The 24,597-nt window shown below is 46.1% G+C and overlaps 1 protein-coding gene and 1 long non-coding RNA gene across 21 annotated transcripts in view; one reads left to right on the forward strand and one right to left on the reverse strand.

The window, feature by feature from the left end:
- Window positions 1-23,632, forward strand: part of auts2a (activator of transcription and developmental regulator AUTS2 a) — a 365,948-nt gene extending 342,316 nt beyond the window's left edge. For 13 of the 20 annotated variants that reach the window (XM_039778696.1, XM_039778692.1, XM_039778695.1 and 10 more), the window contains 5 exons: window positions 699-840; window positions 19,904-19,984; window positions 20,086-20,169; window positions 20,264-20,507; window positions 21,130-23,632. In XM_039778696.1, the coding sequence (XP_039634630.1) occupies window positions 699-840; window positions 19,904-19,984; window positions 20,086-20,169; window positions 20,264-20,507; window positions 21,130-22,318 (1,740 nt within the window). In that variant the 3' untranslated portion in view covers window positions 22,319-23,632. The remainder of the gene's footprint in view (window positions 1-698; window positions 841-19,903; window positions 19,985-20,085; window positions 20,170-20,263; window positions 20,508-21,129) is intronic. The other 7 variants (XM_039778700.1, XM_039778713.1, XM_039778702.1 and 4 more) reach the window with 3 other exon arrangements.
- On the reverse strand, window positions 8,525-19,008 carry LOC120544741. Its single transcript, XR_005636547.1, has 4 exons — window positions 18,929-19,008; window positions 15,559-15,715; window positions 8,833-9,046; window positions 8,525-8,660 (listed from the first exon to the last, which is right to left on the reverse strand). It is a non-coding gene; the product is annotated as an uncharacterized LOC120544741 (long non-coding RNA).
- Window positions 23,633-24,597: the final 965 nt, after the last annotated feature.

Here is a 24,597-nt window from a genome sequence, read left to right on the forward strand (position 1 = left end):
TCCTGGAGCTCTTTCTCCACAGTTAGTTTTTTTTTTCCAGCTTTGAGAAGCTCCTCTGTTTCTATCATGCAACGAATTGTGGGAAAATTGACATCGCACCGAAATCGGTTATTTGTTAGTATCCATACCCACAGTTGTGAGTAAACTTTGTTCTGTCACTTTTCCCCCCCTCACACACAAAAGTTGCTAAGAATTAGTGTGCAGTGTGGATTTGGAAAAGGCTTCTCTTCGTAAAGTGGAGGTAGGCCGTTTTATCTTTTTGCGTCGTTGGGCAAAAATCCCGTATTCTTTCAGCATATTGTCAGTAAATGGTTATTCTGCGGTCAAAGTAATGTTAAAGACAAAGGCTGAATTTTGTACTCGTAAGATATTTTGAATTGTGAAAGTAATTCACCGACTATAAATCCCTTTACAAAAACCCGTTCAAATAATAAAAAAAAGGTATGTATGGCTGCAGCGGTAATAATCACAATCACTTCCAATCATTTGGAAAAGGAGAGCTTTTCTTAGATTCAGTGAAGCCTGGCAACCAGGACTGGGACTCTCATCCCCGAAACACCTCAAACGGTGTCCTCGGACAAGACAACCGTGCAGTTGCTCGCTTAAAGTAGTTAACTTTAAATAAAAATGACTTATTAACCAACCGCGTATTAAATGGTTTTACGTACGTTTCTCTCTGTCGCTCTGCCGTCTTCCAGCAGCAGATGCAGGTCGACCCTCACAAACTAGACTTTGGCCTCAAGCCCGAGTTCCTGAGTCGACCCCCGGGCCCCAGCCTCTTCGGCGCCATCCATCACCCCAGCGACTTGGCGCGGCCTGCCACGCTCTTCTCCGCTGCAGGTGAGTGTGTGTCAGATCTACATTACATCACGTGACATTACGTGTCATTTAGTGGACACTTTTACCCAAAGCGACTTTCAATCAAGTGCTTTAAACGACAAGAAGTAAGCGCAAGTACATTAGCTTTAAATAAGCCAAACCACAAAGAGCCACGAAAAAGCCCAGTGAAAAAAAAACTATCCTTCCGACGTCTACGCGATCGGGTAGTCGCGGCAACGTTGGCGGTTAAGGAGAGTCGAGCGTCACGTCCAGATTCCTAGCAGTCTGGGCGAGGATTACCACAGAGTTGTCGACTGTCATGGCGAGGTTCCGTGTATGGGAGCTCGGTCTTGTCGACTTGGAGTTTCATGTGGCGCGTGGACATCCGAGAAGAAATGTCAGTCAGACGGGCTGAGAAATGCGCCGTTACTTCCATTTCTGAGAATTAGTTGGGTGTCTTCTGCGCAGCTTTGGTAGGGGAGAGAGAGCGCAAATTTAGGTACAGTATCTCTCGAGATATGGTTGCGAGATTGGGAGAGTACGGAGGACAGAATATGATTTAAGTCTCAATAAATAAATGCATAAATAAATCCAGGAATAAATATTTGAATAAATAAATGAATAAATGCTGAAATAAATAAATAAAGGGAATAAATGCTTTTGTATGCTTGTTTATATGCAAATGAGGTAGGAGGTCCTAACCTCAGTTTAAAGCAAGCGTGATTGGTCAAATTGGAGAGCCAGACAAAAGCAAATGATTCCCGATCCCTACCGAATACACCATACAGACACCGATACAGAAGTTTGAAAACCAGCTCTAGTTAGCATAACGGCTACGACCAGAAGTCCGCTGGCAGATCTGCCGCAGGATGTTAAACGCCCTTATATTCATAAAAAATAAATCGGGAACCAAAGCGAGAGTGCGCTCCTGCATAGAGCACACATTTTATCATATGAAAATGACCCGGTCGTGAAAATATTATGCCGAAGCGTCGCGTAACACCCCAACGGGTGTTTGTTTTTACGCAAAAGTAGGAGCGAGACACCCGCGAGCGGATTAACGGGGGAAATATTACCGCGAACGTAGCAGGGAGAAGAGGAGAGCTGCCGTCTGCTGCCGCTCGTCTGTGCAATGTCTCACTCCTTACGTTACAGTCTAAGTAGCGGACCCGAATCGAGCTCACTCCTGTAGCCAATGCCTACCTCATTAACATACGGACACAGAAATAAATAAATGTAGGTGGACAAAAATGTAGAAATAAATTTAAAGCATCATTTATTTATTCTTTTATTTATTTATGCATTTTGTAAAAAATAAATAAATATTGAGACTTGAGTCATGTTTCGTCCTCCATAGAAGAGAGTAAGAGATGAAGAAATGGTCAGAGATACGGATCGGGGTAACGGTGAGGTTGAATGTAGAGCAGCGACCGGCAGCAGGTAACCACGTCCACGTCCGTCTCCCCATTAGTAGACTCGTCGTAGGGATGAGGAAGCAAAGTGTTTGTAGTGCTGTAGCTGTTCCTTTTGGAATTATTTCTCAAAGTATCCTCAACTCGCGGAGGAGGTCCAGCGCGTTTCACGGCTCAGAGTGCCATTCGCACGTCACTCGACCAAAGTCAAAATATCATACCGTATGACCGTAGACAATATGAATTCAAAGCTTTGCATTTCATTTGCAAGCAATTTGGCTTCGCTTGTAGTTTGGGGGTCGCTGCAGTCATCGACCACTCGTTTGACAGCGTATTGCTTTAACGCTCTGCATCCGACATTCCCGCCTCGTTTAACGGCGAGAGACGGGACTTTTGCTTTAAGTATTTCCCACCGTTTAGGAGAGCCTGCAAATATTCCGAAAAAGTCGTCGTACAATGCTAAAGAACGACATTTGCATTTTGCCACATCCCCTCCCAGTGTTAAATTCAGGTCGCGGCAACCGCACGGCCCGAAGGAAATCAACAAAGTTCCGTTCTACATTCGCTTCTAATGACGTCATATTGACAAAACTGAGAATCTGTGTCATTTGCTCTTTGTGGCACAAGTGTCTTTGTTTTTTACGCGTCTGACACGTTCTTGCATAGTGGGATCAAATTTAACAAGCATCTCTATTAACCCCAAAAAGTTACCGTTGTTTGTTTCTCGAAAGTCCAAATTACGCTCATACAAAAATTGCACGGCGTCCCGCCGGTGTGCTTTTTCTCCGTTTATCTCTCTCAGACGCGACGCGTCTGTAGCCGTTGTCGTATCTAATCTTCGTCGATCCAATTGTCATTGCCCTCGTTAGCAAGTTTGAGCCTTCCCGAGCAGTCGTGTATACAGAATTTGTTTTCTTAGAATAGACGAGCCAGTCTCTATGAGCCTTTTCAACATTGGGCGACTTTCTTATACAGAAGTTACTCACGTGCTAGTTGCGGCCATATTAGCATCTTCACACCTGCTGCTGAGCCACCCCATCTCTGCGAGACGCGCTGACAAACTTATCCGACATAAACCTGCACGACTGTTCAACACGACGGTTCTGCCCGCTTGACCCATCGCGGTTTGCGTATAGGACTGGGCGAGGGGTAGAAGATGCTACCACCGCTCTGCTAAACCACGCTATTTGTGGATTTCTCGTCTGGATTTACAACCGGTACGGGGCCCGTTGCTCGGCCTTCTTCAAAACCAAATTGTACCCCAAAATTCCAGCGATCGCGTGCGTCGGGAGATTTGAGTTCATCCACAGGGTTCCCTCGGGGTTCGCAGACGACTGGGCGGCGTGACAGTGCATTCCTTCAACCGAGCGTAACAAAAACTAAGGATACTAAGGAGTATGGATTTTAGGCATGAGCCGTTAAAAACTCACTATCGGGGATAGCGAAAGCGAGCGGCAATATCTCGGTGGTACAACAGAGCAGGGGCGGATCTACAGGGAAGCAAGGGGGGCGGGAGGGGCAGCTGCCCCCCCATTGCCCCCCTAACTTTGGTGTTCAAAACACTGTGTTGTAAAAATAATTTGGAGTAGTGCACAGGAGGAAGAGGAGAAGGGAAATGAAGAAGGAGAAGGAGGTAAACTGGAGAGACCGGGCGGGTCAGAGCAGGAGAAGACCACAGTCCTTCTGGATGCAGAAATAAGTGAAATACAAGAGGGAAAGGAAGAATCGACTGTGAGAGATGAAGAGGAGGCTGCAGATTCAGAGAGAGGGACAGAGACAGGAAGTGGCAGATGAAGATGACAGGGAGGAAGAGGCCTGCAGTTACCCCCGGACCATACGGTTTGTTTATATTGTCCTTCCGTATAAATTGCAGTACAGTAGCATAAAATGTCACGTCGCTCAGTGAAATGACACGTTTTCAGTTTTTGGCTATTTCCATTCGGTTGTATATGTAAAGATCTACATATATACATAGATTATTTAACGATGTTTTACAGTTTCTCTATCATAGCTTTTGACCTGTTTGATCATAATTACTGAGACACATTCTCTGCATCGGTAAATACGATCAAGCCATTTAATTCAACTTCAGTTGAATTCAATTTTATTTATAGTATCAAATCGTAACAACCAGTTCACTCTTCTCGAGACGCTTTACAGATAGAGTATACAGATAGTGTCTAGACCGCACTCTATAATTTACAAAGACCCAAGAACTCCCCCAAGCGCAAGCATTTGGTGAAACAGTGGCGAGGAAAAACTTCCTTTTGGGCAGAAATCTCAGACAGGCAAACATGTTATGCGTGAATGTGGATAGCGCGCGCCTGTGTGTATGAGTAAAGTGGTAACTGCGTGGGCAAAAAAAAGCAAAAGGGAGGGCGGGGTATTACAGAACGGAGGAGGGAGGCATACGTCTGGTAACGCACACGGCTTGTGGTTATGTTTTTGTTGAATTTAGAAACGTTAGAAATGAGGACCGGGTGTCTTCAAAGGCTGACATTTGCTTCCTTCTGTGTGCGTTGTGTTTTTCCATTGAAATGCATTCTGAGATTAAATTTGTCCAGATGTGGCAAGATTTCTTTGATTTCCAGTTTTGGAGGACTACTTTCTTAGCGACAGCTAGAGAAACGAGCAACGGATTTCGGAATTTTTGCGGGACGAGGATTTCGGAGACGTCGCCAAGGAGACAGAGCGTCGGAGACGATGGGATTCCGTAGCTCGGGGTGGCGGACGGCGTCTCGGAGCGAACTGGTCGACAGAGCCACGTGGCGTGCAGGTAGTCGTCCGTGCTACCTAAAGCGCACCGCGAACAGATACCCGTGTTCGCTACGCCCATTTTGAACGTTTTACTTTGGGCGACGCGAGTTCCGCGAACGACTTTATATCGCGTCAGCGGTCACGGAAAAGGTATTCTCACCGATTTTCTTCCCCGTAATCTGGGTCGGGAGAGAAGGCCAGGTCGGCTTCCCACTCGGTCGTCGGGAGCGTCATTGTAGCCGGGAGGTCGGTTTTTCGAAGTTATTCATTTTCACAAGTTCTTCTATAAGCCGAGAGGGTTGCAACGCGTCGTCGGTAAGTCCGGTTTTATCCGACATTGAAGGAATTGTTCTCTCCCAACCCCATATTTCTGCGGGAGTGCGTTAAATGACATTTCCTTTTTGCGCCCGTACGGAAAAGTAAAAAGGTTTGTTCCGTAACACGAACACTGGGTTGCGCCAGAGCGGGGTGAACTTTTTTAATTCTAGCGATTTTGTTCCAGTTCCGGCCACGGGTAATTGTGCTCGTGTTTAACCGAGTACCGTAATTGATTTGTCAGGAAGCGGCGATGGAGGTTTGGTGCCTCGAGCCCACAGTGTGATTTTTTTGTTTTTCCAATAAAATTGCTTTGTTAACGAATTGAGAGTTTTGAACCATTTGTCCGTAGGAGCGATGGGGTTTTCATTATGACTGCAGCTATTCTTCCGACGAGCGCGAGCGGGCGTTTAGACCAGCGTCTGTATTCGTTTTGGATTTTCCCGAGGAGGGGAGTATAGTCGAGGGTGAAAAGCTCCGACGGCTCGGGGGAAATCTGAATCCCTAGGTACGGTACTCGATGTCGCCCGCGTGAAGGTGGAGGGAAGTGTCCCGAGCTCCGTAATCGATTTCTTCCGGTCAATGTCGTAATGTGAGACACGGGAGAATCCGTTGACGATATTGAGTTTCTTGAAGCGATACCTGCGGGTTCTGTAAATAAAGTAAAAGCTCACCCGCGTATAAACGGAACGATTTCGCGTCGTACGTCGGCTACCCAAATTCCTTCGATTCCGCAGTTTTGCGGTATCGCTGCTGCGAGAGGTTCAATGAAAACTACAAAGAGGGTGAGGCGAAACTCTGCGTAGCGATTCCGTTAGCGGTAAACCAGCGTTTCAGTCTCCAAAACCAAACCCGTGGAGCGTATTGACCGTTTCTATTGCGGTCGCTAGCGCTTCGGTGATCATTTTCAAGTCGGCATTCAATAGCGAGAGCGGGTAGCTAGAGGGGCGAGACGGGTCTTTGTTGGATTTTAACAGTAACGTCACAGCTGCCGTATTCGCGCGTGGGTACGGCGGAGGAAGTTTTCAGTCCTAAGATTACTCAAACAGCGGCGATAACGTGTCCCAAAAGGACAGATAAGCTTTATGCTTACACGCTCTCAGGTACTGAAATTTCCACGTTTAAGTGTAAAAAAGGGGGCAAATTTACTAGTCGCACACTTGCGACTGAATGTAAAATTTAGTTGCACGCTTTAAAATTTTAGTCGCAGTCTGGAGCCCTGGCGTTCCTCGCTGGATTCCGTACCGCGCCGTCTTTGATAGGTATAGCTTTTTAGCATCATCCATCGGACCGGGTGGCGACACACGCCTTCGGCGTTTGCATTTTCCATTCTTCATCGTCTGAGCGACGCATTACTGTTTGGCGCAAGTATCTTTAACTTCGAACCTGGCAAAAAGCCCCCCCCCTTATCGACGATTACCATATAAAACATCAGATGTCCGCAGGCTCGGTTCCGTGCCACGTAGCGTTTTTACCGCTTAGGTCTCGCGCTGTCAGTTTTCCAATTTTCGAATCGAGCGCAACGAAGTCCGCGTGCACTTCAATGTATTATTGTACTCTGAGATGAAAGAACAGAACAAATGAACAATTTAAGTAAAAAAAGAAATCACGGAATCAATTTATAAACCAAAATGTATTCTACATTTTCGACTCATCAAAGTAGCCCCTTTTTAACACACTCGTGGCATTCTTTCTACAACGGAAATCAAATATTCTTCAGAAAGTTCTTCCCGACTCTGTTGCAGAAGTTCCCATAAATGCGCGGCACTCGTAGGTTGCTTTCACTTTTCTGTCCAGTTCATCCCAAACCAGCTCGACGGGGTTTAAGTCCGGTGACCCTTTTTCTCATTCCGACGTCTCGGCGGTGACTTTCTCGCTGCAAGTCGACCTATCAAACCCGCAGCTCGAAGTCTTCTCTTTACAGTTGAAACAGACTTGGTCATTACGACCACTATTGAGCTGCGTTTTAAGCCGTCGACTCTCACAAACTTGTCTTCTGATTCTGTTGTGGCTTTGGGTCTGCCAGACCTCTTCCTGTCAGAGTTTCCCCCAGTTTCTAAGCGCCTTTCGATGGCGAAGAATACCGTACTACCCGACACCTCGACTTTCTTTGCAATTTCTCTGCAGGAAAGACCAACATTCTTAAGTGTCATGACGGTCCGTGTCTCTTCCATTGTTAACCCTTGTTTTGTCTTCCCGTCAACCTTGAAAAAAACACTAATTTTATTTAGTTTAATTTTACTAGTTTGTTTTTGCTTTTTCCATCGTCTTCCCGTCAACCTTGAAAAAAAACACTAATTTTGTTTAGCTTGTTTTTGCTTTTTCCAATGTTTTAAATAGTTCTTGTACACATTTTCAGCGCTTATTTCTACATCCGATATTTTGTGATATAGTCAACACAAGGATTGTAACTGCCTTTTTCCCGCCGTTTTTATAGCAACACACCAGTTACTGCGGTACAGTACTGTTCAAATAATGCTCACGAGGGTGAGGTACCACAGTTTGTTCCAACAATACTTTTATACAAACAGAGTGGGTTGTAAGCAATCCAGACAAGTCGGAACACCTGTGGGAATCGGTTGCACCGACTTTCAAAGCTCGTTGGACCTCCATTGCTGCAGAACAGCTTTACGTTGTTTAACCATTTCTTCTTCCCTGGAAAAGGCCTTTTTGTAAAATTCTGAAATGTACATTATGTTTCAGTTTTGAGTAACCTTCCTTTTTTTTTTTTAACCTCAGGCAGTTCACCACTTACCTTTGTACCATTTCAAGCTATTCATTGGACTTGAACTGCTAAAATGTCAATAAAGAACTTAAAAAAAGAGATGTGAAGTTACATTTGATAGCACATTCGACACGTGCAGTTCTTGATCGGGATGGGCGGGGAGTCAAAAAGCATAATGTGACCACTTTAACCCTTGTGTGGTCCTTCGGGTCCCAGTGACCCGAAGGACAACACAAGGATTATGTACTTCCGTTTACTTTGTTGAGAATTGCTCTCTAAACAAGGGTTAATACAGCACCTTAGTTCTTGTTTGTACAGCATTTTGGTCAGCTTAAACTGTGTTTAAATGTGTTCTAGAAATAAACTTTACTTACTTACTTTACAAGAAACAGGGTTTAGAGAGCAATTCTCAACAAAGTAAAGGGAAGTACATAATCCTTGTGTTGTCCTTCGGGTCACTGGGACCCGAAGGACAACACAAGGGTTAACAGCGAAGTTGTGCTTTGCGACAAGACAGAGAGAGATTGGAGCCAGTCAGCAGAGCGGTGTCTCCCAGGTGTTTTGAGTTAACGTGGCCGATTGGACTGCGATCGGTAGACATCATGCCAAGCCTCCAGTCAGCTGCGTTGTACCTGAAAGGGCAGGGAAAAGACACCTTTATCGTCGTTGTCGTCAGGGGCGGATGCGACGTCATACATTGCCAGCACAGCTCTGGCCCACTTGAACCTGAGCTGAGGTGTAACGGGTCGGACGGGGTGGAATCCATTGCGTGTGGGTGGTAGTCATGGGTGCTGGCTCACGTACCTTGCTGGTCGGTCGGCCGGCCCCCGCCCCGCGTCCTCCCGCAGAGACTCCTCCGTCTTTGGCCGCCTCCGGGAGTCTTCGGCCGCCCCTGGCGCACGCCTGCTCTTATACAAGCCGGCGGGGGCGCAGCCGTCATCGGCCGCAGGTGCTGGAGGACCCACCCCCGCCAATCGGTGCCGGCCGCTTAACGAGGCGCCTGCCGGCCGTGATTGCCCTGCAATGCAGAGTCGTTAACAACAATCCACACACTCCACACCGGTTGCGCTAACAACAGCAACACATGTCGACATCAACGTCACCCTTGAAATAACCGCCACGTGAAATGCTTCATGATCACCACTTGCAGTCGTCAAATGTCATTTGGGGTTTCTTGCCAGGTATACATACACATACATATATACATACACCTTAAAGATTATTAGGAACACCAGTAACATTTCTCGTTAATGCCATTATCTAATCAACCAATCGCATGGCAGCTGCTTCAATGCGTTTAGGGGTGTGGTCCAGGTCTACACAATCTCCTCAACTCCAAACTGAATGGCAGAATGGGGGGAAAAAAGGTGATCTAAGCAACTTTGAGCGTGGCGTGGTTGTTCGTGCCAGACGGGCTGGTTTGAGTATTTCCCAATCCGCTCGGTTACTGGTATTTTCACCCGCAACCGTTTCTAGGGATTACAAAGAATGGTCTGAAAAAGGAAAAACGGCAGTCCTCTGGGCAAAAACACCTTGTTGATGCTAAAGGTCAGAGGAGAATGGGGCGGCCGATTCCAGCCGATAGAAGATCGACTTTGACTCAAATAACCGCTCGTTACAACCGAGGTATGCAGCAAGGCATTTGTGAAGCCACGACACGCACAACCTTGAGGCGGATGGGCTACGCCGGCAGAAGACCCCACCGGGTACCGCTCGTCTCCACTAAAAATAAAAAAAAGGGGCTACGATTTGCACGAGCTCACCAAAATCGGACAGTTGAAGACTGGAAAAATGTTGCCCGGTCCGATGAGTCTCAATTTCTGTTGAGACATTCAAATGGTAGAGTCAGAATTTGGCGTAAACAGATAAAATATACACACACACACACACACCCCAGTGGTTCTCAGTGTAAGGACCACGGTCCCAAAGTTAAATTAACATTCATCTACCAAAGGGATCTACTAGGATGACTGACATTCTAAACGACGACAACCACTGATTTCCAGAAATTGGAATCCTTCTAAACTAAATAAATACAAATCGCCGTTTTTGGACACCGGGGGGACTGGCAGTAGAGAGTGAGGGAAATTCATTCTTCGATCGAGGCTTTTCCCCGCCACGAGGTCCGGCGGAAAGTTGACTGAAAAATACCAACTGCGAGACAAAAGACACGGCGTGGCTCATTTTGTGCACGTTTGCTTTGCAATAAAGGTCGTGACTTTACTTTAACCGCCGTGTGAACACTGGGCCTCGTTCACCGATATCTTCCAAAGTTTTCTCTCAAAAGGTCCCGTGGCATGAAAATTTCACTTTGAGGTTTATTAACATTAATATGAGTTTCCCCCAGCCTGCCTACGATCCCCAATTGACTCGAAATGGCAATAGGTACAAACCGAGCCCCAGGTATCCTGCTCTGCCTTTGAGAAAATGAAAGCTCAGATGAGCCGTTCTGGAATCTTGCTCGTTATGAAGTCATAACGAGCAAGGTTACCTGCCCTTTCTCTGCTTTTCCCGCCCACAGAATTTGACCAACCCGTGGGAGAGAGACATCGTGGCTTTCAAACGAAAAAAGTGGCAGTTGGTCAAGGCCATACCCTCCACCTTGCCCCCCCCCCCCTCTCCTCCTCAATAGCTAGAGACACAAAAATGGCACATCCTAAGGAAAGCTCATTGTGGAACTGTCTCTAGTGGCTGTAATTCTGCACCAAGGCTGAATTTCGGGAAAGAGACTTCAGATACAGTATTAGGGGACCGCTGAGGCCTATATAAAAGCATCCGAACAGCACCGTGTCGTGGGACCTTTAAATACGTTCTCAAGAAAGTCCCTAAGAAAAGTCTACGTCGGATTCGTGAATTGTTCGCGCCCGTGTTCTTAGCGTTGATGAATCCCACGTCTTCGTAATTGAAAGCGCGTGCCGGTTGTTCCCAATTAGCAGAAGAAAACGCCCCGCAAATTCCCATATGAGGACGTGACGCTCGTGGGCGTCAGTTTGGTTTGAAATGTGCTGGGGACAGACACGCATTTGGAAGTGCGTTTCCGGAAGTGCTGGGTACGAAGATATTCATTTTTTTTCCTCTTTTGCGCAGGTCATGTTTTGAAAGACGCTGTCCTGTAGATTACTAATGTAAATTAATAAAAATGTATTCAAAAACCATTAGACGGGCATTCTAAAACGCTTAACGTGGTTTAATGTAGGGTGCGAACTATGCAAGCATCAAGGCGTGGCGGCGCTGCGGTGCAAATTCAACTCGTGTTTACGACATGTTAATTTAAAGATTCGCAGAAAAAATATAAACATTGGAGGCCATAAAACAAGGCAGTTTAATTAATTTCGGTTTTACTAAGAAATAGTGTAGCGATGACGTTAATAGCACGACCGATTCACCTGCTGCAATGTTATTAGCGCACCTCCCGTCGGGGTGACAACGCAAGAAGAAGCTGAAGAAATAATGTCCTCTGGCTGAAGATGATCCTAATCCCTCTTGCTCCTCTCTCTTCCGTTAAATTGGAAAAGTCCTGTTCACATTTTCAGCAGGGCAGGGGAGTGGCTGTGGGTTGACTCCCCACGGTTCTCATATGTCCTATAAGGTCCGCAGCACAGCGGCTGTGTCTGTCCTGTGGGGATAGAGCTTTTTGTGGATTTGTTGGCATCTGTCGTTCACGAATTATAGGCCTATGTGTTATGAACTTTATTTTTTTTACTAAATTGAGCTCGAGGTTTTAAAAAAAAGTGGTGGGTACAAAATGAGTCATGACGAAATTTGGCGGGGACGCGTACCCGCCGTCCCCACCGAAATCGACGCCTGTGATGACGCTTCCTGTGCGCCTCCCGGATGACTTGCGCGTTGCAGTGGTGGAGGGAGTACTGAATCTCAGTACAAATAGATAAATAAATAAGTAAAAGTACAAATAACCAGAGACATATTTACTTTAGTAAAAGTAGAACACGTCCGCTACCGCAAGGCCTGGCTCGTATAACGAGTCCCTATCCTAACTAGCGTAAAACGGAAATATGTTGTTAGAATCGGAATGCGGTTGGTTTTATTCTTGGAAGCGAGTAAATAAAGTGTGTCAAGCAGCAAAAATGGGGAGGAGACGTGAAGACGTCCAGCCAAATACATAAGATATGAATAGGGCTGCTGCTATCGATTCTTTTTGTAATCGATTAATCTAGCGCTTTATCGATCGATTCATCGGATATTATTTTTTTGCGTTTTTAAACAACCAAAACTAGGGAAAAAAGCAACATTTGTATTGCCTGTGTTGCTTACAATATCATCTCTCAAAAAACTAAACATATTAAGTGCATTTAAATGCCATATTACATTGTTTTTAAAGATTTTTTTTTCCCAAATGATATCAACTTCAAACTAAGGCATACATTAAACATACACAAACATTACATTAAGTTGTGCAACTCAACTTTCAGAACTACAAGTTTCAACCTGAGACTGATCTGTATATACAGTAGTAGTAGTACTAGTATTTTCATTTATATATTTGATTATAATGTCACACGGCCCTGTTACACTTAAGCTATTAGATCGTTGATCGGCTGTTTCTCCGTGGAGAGAGAGAGAGAGACATGAGCAACAATCGGCTGTTTTTCCGAAGGGATAGTCAGCGCGTCAGCTCTTTAGATCAGATCGTGGTCGCCGCTACGTATTTTCTTGTCTTTGATTTTGGTAGTTGTTGTGCTTGGTGTAGTTTCATCGTCCATACGACTCTGCGATTTACTTTTGTCGGGTCCGCTTCGTGGAATGGATGATTAAGTTAGACTCTGTGTTTTCTGATGAGACGCTGAAGCGCTGACGTCGTGCTATTATCGTGGTAAGCTAGTTTGATTGTGCAGTAGACACGCTGTACAGAGTTTTAGTTTTAATTATGTTTGAACTGATTCCAAACTTTGGACGCTTTCTGTCGTTTTCTCCAGCCTGTCTCTTCTCTTAGCCCCTCGCTATTTACGCTCTGGCACATAGACGGCGTCTGTGCGACAGTAATAATGCTCCGTGCGGAAACGCCGTCCGTCAGCGATACGACATTGGTAACGTTGATTTAACGAAGCTTCGAGGCGAGTCATTTTGCATCGAGGATTTTTTGTAATCGAATTATTCGAGGAATCGTTTCAGCCCTAGATATGAATGCGTCTTACGCTGCCTGGTGGAGGAGTAAACGAAGCTGTGGAGAGAAATAGATGGAAACTAATGATTTCAAACGGGAATGATAAAAAACAAACTTTCGCTTTTACCGGAGGCCGTATTACAGAGGGTCGGCGGAGCCGGCTCAGAAGCTGCTGAAGGATCGGCGGTGCCCCGTATCTATGGCGACAGAACTTCGGTGAGACAAACTTGTGACGGTCAGGGAGACGTTTTGGCTGGGGCAAAAACTGATCAGAAAATGTAAGGGAACATTGTATAAATGTAGTGGAGTACAAAGTATAGATAATTACTGCAAAATGTAACAAAGTCAAAAGTATGCACTATTGATTCAGTACAGATAGCTGAATTTGTACTGCATTCTGGCCCTATAAATAGCGCGATCGATCACCAAATAACGCAGGATTTAATCCGTTTAATGATGCGGTGTTAGTTTCTTTGCATACTATGAGCGTTCGTAGATTTTGTTCTTAGCTAAGAACAAATCCAAGAAAAGCAAACATTAGTGAATGTCGGAATCTTCGTAAAAAGTGCGCAAGTGGGGTTTAAGGACGCATTTCTTCCTGAGAACGGTTGGTGAATGAGGCCCATCGTCTTTAAGATCTGCGCGCCTCGTTGTTGTACTCAACTGTGGCCTTCTTAGACTGACGAGTGACGAGCGATCCGCCGTCGCGATACGCAAAACTCTGAAGTTACCTCCTCAACGCCAAATCTCGCTTCGTAGTACGGGCCTCGGGACAATCTTTGTGATGGCGGCAAACCTCGGGAACGGGCTTACGCCAGTCGCCTGTGAAGAATGAGCCGACGACACGGTGGAAATAAGCTCTCGAGTAGTATTGTTTTGGTTTTTTTGGTCCATTTTTTTTTCGCCTTTGATAGATAAGTATAGGTTGATACATAATTAATTCCGTCTACGAGCGCATCTACGCGATGCTTTGTCTATACGGTATATCCTACGGTACGGTGACCAGACCGATTTTAAGTTGCTCGTCCCGACAAAAGCCCGTCGGGACGCTGAAATGTCCCGGTTAAAATGCCGACGGCTACACGGTGTAAAAGTGTGACTGTATTGTAGAGGATTCCGACGGCGGTCTGCCGCTAAGGCTGCGAGCTAAAAGACGCAAACTAGCGCTCGGTCGCCGCTCTGCCGTTGTCGGAAAAACAACGCGGACGTGAATAAAGGTTGCGTTTCCTTAAAACTGATAAAACTCGTGGTGCGTTTGCAGTTAATGTAAAATACCCTTTTCTCATCTGTTTTTGGCGTTTAACAGCAATTTACTGGTGAAAGAAGTTATTGTTATTACATTTTTAACAAATTATTTAAATTCCCTTTTTTTGCGCCGATCCGAAAATTGATCCGATTTGTGACTACCGGTTTGGCTGCTCCCTTTTAGTCGATTAGGCGACTAATCGGTCGTTTTGGTCTTGGTCAACTTGGATTTCTTTAGTCGATTAGTCGCGTTTCATGCTTTTTTCATGCCGAATGACTTATTTCCAAGAAATGTACGAGCGCATCTCTGGTAAACCCGAGAATTAAAGTGGTGCTTTTACACGACTCTTTGCAGAGAAACTCAGATTTACGGATCTGTCGATTAAATCGAATGAGAAGACTAAGAATTTCTTCGATCGAGCGCAGCCCTAGTGATCCCACGCGACTTCGAGTTTTGATCTGTTGCGCCCTTATACGGAACCGTTCCAAATAATCAAAGTGATGTAAGGCAAAACAGGTTATTGAACTCGTGTCAATTCCTGATGATTCATAACATATAAAGGAATGAAGTAATGCGCATATCGTGAATTAATTTGTGCGTTAATTCATAACTCGTGTACCCTTCCGGTAAAGTGTTACCGTAACATTAGTTCGAGCCTGCGGCAGCAGTTCAGTGGGTGCATTTTCCAAAAGAATGCTTTAATTCTGAAAAATAAAGTTGGTCCCCCACGAAACTCGCGCCATGTCTTTTAATATTATTTCTTAGATATGTAAGCTACGTACCGAGAAAATTCATGAATACTAACTGAGATACCCCATTATGTTGTGAGCAGCAGGCCTACGTGTGCCGTTGGCAAAATTGTGTCCAATCTGTCCCGGGCTGGCACATGTTCACGTTAAAAAGCGTGTGCGTGCACGAGCGCTACGGTCACGCGCAAAGTGCCCCGGCTTTAGTTCTGGGAAATCTGTTCGCCCTATCCTATAGACGCGCGCATCATTTTAAAGCACTAGAGGCGTGATTTTGTCTAAATACCGTATGACAAATTGATTACACGTCAACCTACGGCATACTTTTACACCCGTCTAAAGGGGAAGGAAAAAATAAACACGATAATGCTCCAGAGCGTATTTCCGCCGTGTTCTCGGTGAAGAATGATTCTTACCTCGTGTTTTCGGTTAGCCCTTTCGGACCGGGAGCTCTTCGTCTCAATTTCCTCTGGGACCCGCGCGGGTGGCGTCGGCACGGTCTGGTATTCCGGGAACTCGTCGCCGAGTAGGTTGTACTCCCGAGGCCCGTGGTAGGGGAGCGGCTTGGGAAACCTAATTTAAGAAAAGCAAAGGAGCGAGAAGCTACTTAGGGATGGCTCGTGTGCTTAAAGTCGAAATTCCGCCATTAACGCCTTTGTATAGAATTCGGGGTGTTTCGTCTCAGATGGCAAGCGGAAATAGCTGAAAAAATAACCTGACCTCTCGACAAAGTAAAAGGCGTCTTCTACGCCGACTTTCCGCCTCTGCCGAAAATCGACCGACTCGGCGCGCTCGAGCGCTGGCGGCTTTTTTAGTCAGAAACGCCGAGGCAGCTTCGTGGAATTGCTATTATGTTCGCAGCGGCGTTGTCCGCAGAGAGACAGACGCAGTTTTGCCACGGGATAGCCTTTTCTGCTAAGGTAGCATTTATCTTGCTCAAGATGATGTCTGCCGTCCCGTGCCTCGTTTCGCTAGTAGTTAGAGTTTAGAAGCTCTGCCCGAGCTTGACCCCCTCGATCGAGCGTTTGTGTTTTTTTAATCGTTACTAGGGCTGTAAATCGATTAAAAAATGTTATCGAATTAATTACATACTCTGTGATTAATTAATCGAAATTAATCGCATACATAATTAACGGTGCCTGAACCGATACTTTTTAAGAAAGTAAAAAAAGAAAAGAAAAAAGAAGGGTACTAAACAACAGTCGGTGACATTAAAGAAGGGCTTGTTTATTGCTAAGGCCATATGGTCAAAATGAAATGATTTGATAATAATCTATAACAATAACTTATTTCACTAGTAAATTGCTGTTGAACGACAAAAACAACCACCAGATGGGAAAAGGACATTTACAATAACTTCAAATGCACCACGAGGCTGTAGTTTACCAGTTTCATTGAACGCACCGCACCGTCTGTGTTGTTTTTCCGACGGCAGCTGCAGATTGTTAGCCTAGAAATCTAGACGCACCCTAGTGGCAGCTGGCTTGTCAGGCTAGCAGATTGTTACATACCGGTGTTGAATCCTCTACAGTAAAACACAGTCAAACTTTACACCGTTTAGCGTTAGCTGTCAGCATTTTAACAGTGTTTAATCCAGCTACTAGCTAGCGGTAGGCTAACGTTAGCTGCTGTCGAGTATAGTGTTAACTAGCGTCACGTGCAGCGGTGTTTGTGTTGCCTGTATCGTCCGTTTCAGAGCATCAGAGAGAAGAGCAGACATATCAGTGGCACCAGATTTCGGTAGCCAGGGTTGGCAGGAAGAAGTAACAAGTAGCTAAATGTTCCAATCAATGATCCAGGCAGCACATTCTCGTCTCCCTCCTTCATTTTACAGTCGAATAGTGGCTAGAACGGCTCCGGGTCAAACGTCAATATGGAATGGATTAATCTGCGTTATTTTTTCTCAGATTAATTAATCGAAATTTACGCAGCCCTAATCGTTACTTTATTGGCCCGATTGGGTGGGGAGAAAGCTACGCCTCTCCAGCTTCTCCCGTAGGTCTATGTATATGTCCTCCGCTGACTTGAGTGTGAGGTAAACTGCGCTAAATTGTGTCGCCCCCATCTGTAGCGCCGTCTTTGATAATTGCGCAGGGCTGGATTGTTTCAGCTATCTCACGATAGTGCTTTCTCTCCTACGTCCACATCTTAATTAGGCGATCGTGACGAGAAATCCTCCCGTGTGGTTCCGGGGCTTGGATTATGTTGCCGCCTCGATCTGTTACCCGCGCCATTTGGCCGAGGGAGCTAAAGTCTAAATTATTTTTTTTTTAACGTTTCTTCAGTCAGATCCATTCTGTTCTGAATAAACAAACGACGCAGTTTACGTGCTTCGTCCTTGTAATAGTAGTTGTAATAACGTTAGTCGTTGACAAGTGGCAACGACGGCACGTAAGCGTATAAAAACTCCCGTCTTCTAATATAAGTGTATATAAACAATATTGTGCCCGATTATTGCGGAGAAGTAGAAAAACCTCATGTTCGATAGTTTGGAAAATACCCGTGTCGTTTGATACCGCCGACTCGTTCGTGAAATGCGGTGCCCGTGCTTCGCGTCGACTATACGTGAACACTTGGTTCTGGCACGCTTGTACTCCTGTGCTAAACCTGACTGCGAAACAGAACGCGGAAATACAAAACCTAAACGAGACGGTAAAGCCTCTTGGTAGAAAAGAAAATACATCCGCGGTTAGGTGGCAGTGATGTAAAACCGCTAAAACACCTATTGCTCGACACCAAAGAAGACGAGATGAATAAATTTCAACGTTTTAGCTCGACACTGTACCGAAACGTGTAACGCATCTACGTGTTATTGGACAGTTATGTGTGTGATTTCTTTAATTCCAACATAAAAGAAACTGATTTTGCCAGATGCAAGTGTTTATATCATTTATAAAAATTTCAAAATCGGAAACTCGTGCGGCTGATTTACCGAGCCTCGTTGAAATGCGGCAACGATACTTTTGAGAAATATTTGTATTGCGCCTTTTGTGCAACAAATAGGCCTGCTGCGCAATGAGGAAAATGCGTGACGTAAGCAGACGTGGATAGAAGGCGTAGAAAATAACACGGAAAGCAGTAGCGCTAAGCCTACGACTGGCGGTCGATCCGTATAGTTTGGGCTGAAAGTGAACGAGGGCGGGCGTGTTCCATTTCGCTGCCCCGCCCGCTCTCCAAGTGGCCTCCGTGCGACGCGTGCCGTGACGCCGTACCGAGGGCAAGTGAAGGAGGGCGTGTTGAAAAACTCGTTACAAACGCAGCCTATCCCACCTCCAAAAGGAGATGGTAGTCCTGAGACTAAACGTTCCGTGAATCTGTAGTAGGGTTGGGCGATGTCCCCTAAATTGGCAGTTGACGATGTTTACAGTAAAACGTCGGGGGTGGGGGGTGTTCTACTACTATGGGCTAACAATTAACATAGAAACAATCTGACATACATTTAAATGCCCTCTGTAAATAGACAGTATTGAATGCTGGCGCTGGCAGGGGCAGTAAATAACAACTTGACCTACTTTCACTTAACTACTGTGCCGTTAAGTCTAGATTCAATCAGATGTCAGTGATCTGCTTAACGACAGTAAAGTGGAACGTTTGCCTTTAACAGAGCGACAGTAATAACCTAATATACCATTACTGAGTTTAAACTACATTCTCGGTTATATTAGCACTGAATAACGCATGAACAGATGCGCAGTATTAGCTCACGCATTAAATAGCACCCTCGTGAATTTGCCTACTGCTGCTAACGTACATTCATAATCCTACATAACATCGTCATCAACTTACTTATTCATGCACGCACACGGTAGTATCCACAAAGTTAGTCCAATGAGGGGATCAAGGAAAGTGTGATAGCGTTCCACGTTAACTCGCTCGAGACAGCTGTCTCCAAGCCGAGGCGCAGAGCATGGTTACCGCATGCTGATACGTTACTAGTCCAGGTAGAGCGAGCTACTATACTGACAGGGAGAGAGAGAGACAAATCACTACAACTAGGTTGCACGTAGCTTGTTGCTAGTTTAAGACCGACGCAGTTGTCAATTTCCCGTCCGCTAGGATTAGCGTTTGTCTGACAGGGTGGGGGGCGTGGAATCACGATGGACGATATTGTCCATCGGCACAACCCAAATCTGTAAAGAGACAAACATAATGTAACGGACTGTGTTAATTCTTCAGATTAATGTTAAATGTTAATGTTAAGAGTATCACTGTTCAGATACAGATTAGAGATGTTGAGTTAAACACTGAGATTTCTGCCTGTCAGTGAAGTAAACGTGAGTTTAGATGCTGTGAACCTTCTACATATCATTTTCCTATGAGAGTGAGCCGCGGGAGATCGTACACCTGTAGTTGGCTGAGAGCTAAGGGGGGCGTGGCTGTTGTTATGTCCTGCAGGAAGAGAAGGGGGTGGAAAAGTCGGAGCTAGGAGGTGGCTTAACGTTAGTTGGCTTAACTGTTCTTCGTTTTGCCTGTATTCAGGTCAATAATAAAACCGACTATTGGTAAATTGGCTATATGTCTCACCGGCTGCTTATTGAGGGACGCCACAATAATATTATTCTCGTCCCCCTAACTCTGACCTGCGAATGACCCCGTGTCGTCTGAGCTTTCCCTTAGTCTCGTCGCACCGCGTCGGTCGGGCTCTACTTAAAAGATTTAGAAAAAGTAAATAAATAAAACCGATTCAAAATGTATTTCTTTCAGTAAAGTTTGTTTTGTCGGTGGATGTTTGTTTGACGCCTTCCGTCTCTCCCTCCTCAGGTCCCGCGCACCCGTCGGCGGGTCCTTTCGGTCATCCGCCCCACCATCCTGGAAACTTCCTCACCCCGGCATCTCACTTGGGTAAGACCGCCCTTCGCTTCTGTTCTTCTCTGTCAGAAATGGTAAAATGAAAATGTCGTTATAACGATGTACGCGTGGTAACATGTGGTGTCTTCCTCCAGAACCTTTCGGTAGGCCCACGTCGTTTGGTGGACTGGGATCCCTCAGTTCGTCGGCCTTTGGGGGACTGGGAAATCCGGCGCTAAGTGAGTTTTAACTTTGTGAACGATGCAGTTTTGGCGCGCAAGTCGTCGAGACACGCATTTAACTTGCGTCCTGCCTGTGTTTTTCCACGTGTTGAATCCCTAACAGCGGCCAACTCGGTGTTCGGCCATAAAGATGGCCCCAACGCGCAGCAGCACTTCAACGGCGGCGGCCACCAGGAGCCGTGGAACCGCCTGCACCGCACGCCGCCCTCCTTCCCCACGCCGCCTCCCTGGCTGAAACCCGGAGACTCCGAGAGGAGCGCCTCGGCTGGCTCGCACGAGAGGGACCGAGACTCTGACAAACGGGACTCGTTGGTCGGTAAAGACGACAAAGACAGGTGGGTGTTGCCGAAAGTGACTCCTCTAGTCGAGTCCCGGTATCTCTCCCCGAGAACACATCGATATAAAAATTGGGTTCGTGTTTTTCGAAATTAGGCCTCGGTACAGAAGAAATTGTCAGACAAGGACGCGGGTGGTATCAAAATATATTTCAAACCGAAAGCTTTAGCATGGCCTAATTAGTAAAGCGGAATACGCATTTCGACACGTACCTTAATCGTATTACCAGCAATGCGCAAGTCAGTCTTTATAGTTTTATTATATCAATCGTAATTTTCCAAACTCCTCCGCTCGCTGACAGGACACCTCGCAAGGCTAAAGGGGTGTGCGCCGATGCGCTGATCTGTTGACATTTCCGAACGCCTTCCTACAGTTGCTTAATAAAAGCGGGCTTTCCACACAAACAAACGTACACGTGTTATTAGTATATATATATATATATATATATATATATATATATATATATATATATATATATATATATATATATATATATGACAGACATTACAAGACTTCAACTTAACAAAACAATCTACCACGTGTTTCAGCTCATTGATACGTCAGTTAAAGTTATTAGTACTGATGGGGTGGGGGGGACTTTCTTCTTCTTTTTGCTTCTAGGGACTCCGTGGAAAAACGCCATCCGAGCCATCCGTCCCCGGTTCCCGTCAACCCCGTCGGCCTCCTTGGCCATGCCCGTCCCCCCGAGCACCACAGGAACCACCCGCCCCCCGCTTCTGGAGAGCCTCAGAGGGACAAGGAAAACAAGGCCAAAGACCGGGAGAGGGAGCACCCAGACTCCTGGAAAGACAATGGCACGGATGACCGCAAGCACGGCGACAAGGACGCGCCCGTCGTGCGCGACGGCCGAGCGTCGGAGGACAAAGCCTCCAACGGGGGGACGCCGTCGCCCTACGTCCGGCAGACCGGCCTCGAGCGTCCCAACGGCGGGCTGAGCAGGGAGGCTCTGGACAAAAAGGCAGAGCTCCCGTACGAGCACCAGAAGAAGAACAGCGAGGTGAAGGTAAAGGAGGAGAGGAAGGAGGAGCAGGACGGAGCCACAGAGAGGGCGAGCGAGCACCCGACACACGCGCCCTCCACGCCAAACCTCCACCCTCCCTCCTCGATGCACATGCCCATGAGCGTGGCTGGCGTTCACCCCATCAACAGCATCAGTAGCCTGGAGAGAACTCGAGTGGTGGCACCCTTCATGGGTATCAGCCCTATCCCAGGAGCTGACAGGTTCCCTTACCCTGCCTTCCATTGGGACCCCATGAGGGACCCTTACAGGGGCCTGGACATTCACAGACGGGACCTGTTGCTAAGGAATGACCCTCTGCACCGGCTGGCGGCGCCTCGCCTCTACGAGGCCGAGCGCTCCTACAGGGACCGCGAGCCTCACGACTTTAATCGTGACCACATCCACCCTCTGGCCCTGGAGCAGAGGAGGGAGCAGGAGCGCGCGCATCTGGAGGAGCGCGAGCGCCTCAACATGCTCAGGGAGGACTACGAGCACGGGCGCCTCCACCCTGCGATGCACCATCCCGCCCTAGACGGACACCTCCCGCACCCCGCCCAGGGCCTCATGGCCCCCGGACTCCCGGGCATGCACTACTCGAGGGTCAGTCCCTCGGCTGCGGCGGCCCATCAGAACGGTATCCTTAACAAAACGCCGCCCGCCGCCTCTCTGAGCGCCCCGCCCCCTCTCATCCCCACACTGGGCGCCAGGCCCGGCTCACCCAGACGGACTACTCCCCTGACCGCAGATATCAGAGACAGAGCGGCTCACAAAGACATCGAGGCGCGGTGAGCTCTGACTCCGGCCCCGCGCCTCGCTAACACTCAACTCGCACCGAGCACTTAGCTTTGGGCAAAGCAAGACTGTAACATAGCTGTGAATAACTTATGTGGGGCAGAGACGTGCCCGCGCAATGAATTGTTTTTGTATAAAACTACAAAGAGACAATAATCGTGGAACAAAACAAAAAAAGATTTTTTTTTCCCGTTTGCTCCAGCTTTTTGTGTGCATTCTTTCTCTGGTATAGCAAAGTAAGAATGAACAATTTTGGAATGTACACGTACTCTAGCACTGACAGACAGCAAAGTGTGTACGGTCGCTGTGCTCACCCTGTACAGATTAAAAATCATGGTACAAATATGCAAAAGGGTGTTTTGAAAGCTTTACTTTGAACACACGTAAATAGAAGAGTATTACAGCAGTGCTTCAGAATGTGCTTTTTGCCATTTCCTTTTCGTTTTGTTTTTTCAGTTGACGCAGACGATTAGCATTGTACCAGAGACCCCGTATTCAACTATGCAACAAATGTCTGGGCTCCCTTTCTGAAAGCCGGCCTTCTCACCACTACCGACTGTGTAACAATTAAGGCCGTATTCTCTCCGCGACTCGGACGCGCGTTGGATCCGTGCAAACGGATACGAGCTTTAAGTGATCCGCGAGGGGGTTGTAGGTGGCAATTCGGATTAAACAAAAAGGTAATGTTTTGAGAATTACTTTCTCAATTGTGGCGACAATCCTAGAAATGCATTTTAAAGATTTCCAATGTTGAGAGCTAGTAGCACAAACTCTTTTTCCCCACACTTCACCAGTCTGGTTCTGGGGAGAATGCGGCACATTAAACACCGTGACGGCACATTTGCCCCATCGAAGGAGTGTAAAGTACGTGTTTTGGAAATAGGTTCTGTTGGTCAAACAGTGTATTAAAGTGCTTTCCTGAGTTGTTGTAAAAACTACAAAATCAAAAGACAAAAAAGCTAGTCTAAACTATGGACAGTTTGTTTCTAATGAGCAGAGATCTATTTTAGTAGTCCACTGAAGGTTTAGTTGTGCGCTTCAAACTCTGTGATATCATGTCGTGCAGTGTTTTTTAATCCAACGTAAAAATGTCCATCGGAGCCATAGTGGTTAGTCGACGCGTATTGCAAAAAGATTGTCGAGAGATTTTTTTTTGCTGTTAACCGTGTACAGGGGAAAAAAGTAAAGTCTTTCTAGATCGTGTACAAAAATGAGGAAAAAAATGAAGCGACTGAATCTTCAGCATGCTCCTCATTTAAACTTGTGTTATGTAAATTGTGCCATGTTATTAAAAAATGTGTACTAACCCTGTCTGTGGGGCTTTTATTCCTCCGCCTGCTTAGCTGAGTAGACGGGCTATATATTTCTATTTGACACCAGCTTACACAGTTAACGACTTTCCACATCAGACTCCCGTGGAGGATAAACTACCTTGGGTGTTTGCTACACAAGTTGTGTCATTTGATAGAGTGGCTTTCATATATATATATATATATATATATATATATATATATATATATATATATATATATATATATATATATATAAAATAATATTTGTTTACTTCATGTGGCGGCTGAGAAACGTAATACGTCTAAATAACAGCAGGCGGCGCTACTCTGTATTGTTGCCCAAGTAATGAAAACTGGCAGCTGATTGGACGAACGCGTCACATGGGTTTGTTTTCTCCGGAAATTCAAAGCCAGACTGTCACGGCGGCCGTTCAGAATACGATCTCATATTGTACTAAAATAGTTCACTGAAACGTGTTTCTGAAAACATTTTAAGCGAGAAATAGGCCGTGCAGTTGCTGAATCTGTCTTCATTTCAGATCAACAAAGGTCAGTTTAGAAGATTTTCGTCAGATTTTGAGAGACTAGTCACCTCATTCCGCTCGCCATTTCCGGGTGAGTCCCGACTGCCCTGCCGCCGACTGAACATAGGCTCGTTGGAGATGAACTGCGCCTCTCCTGTAAAGTAGACGAGTGCAGGCGACAGCAGCCAGGGGCGGTGACAAAAATCTGCTCTCAAGTCGGACAGTTTCTAGCCGTTTCCAGCAGCCTTCAGCAGGACTAAGCCAAATTGTTGCTGCTGTTGTTCTGAAAGATATTAAACATTCTGAACTTAGCAGAACATTTCCTTGTTTGTTTTTTTCTTCATATTTGCAAAGTTAAGTGATTTAGCATTTAAATATCCATTATTATAAGCTTCACTCTCAATTTAAAAAAGCGATTAATTACAGCAAATTGTGCAATTAGTTAATTTTTTTTAATCGA

The sequence above is a fragment of the Perca fluviatilis genome, chromosome 16 (assembly GCF_010015445.1).
Source record: "Perca fluviatilis chromosome 16, GENO_Pfluv_1.0, whole genome shotgun sequence".
Taxonomy (NCBI): domain Eukaryota; kingdom Metazoa; phylum Chordata; class Actinopteri; order Perciformes; family Percidae; genus Perca; species Perca fluviatilis.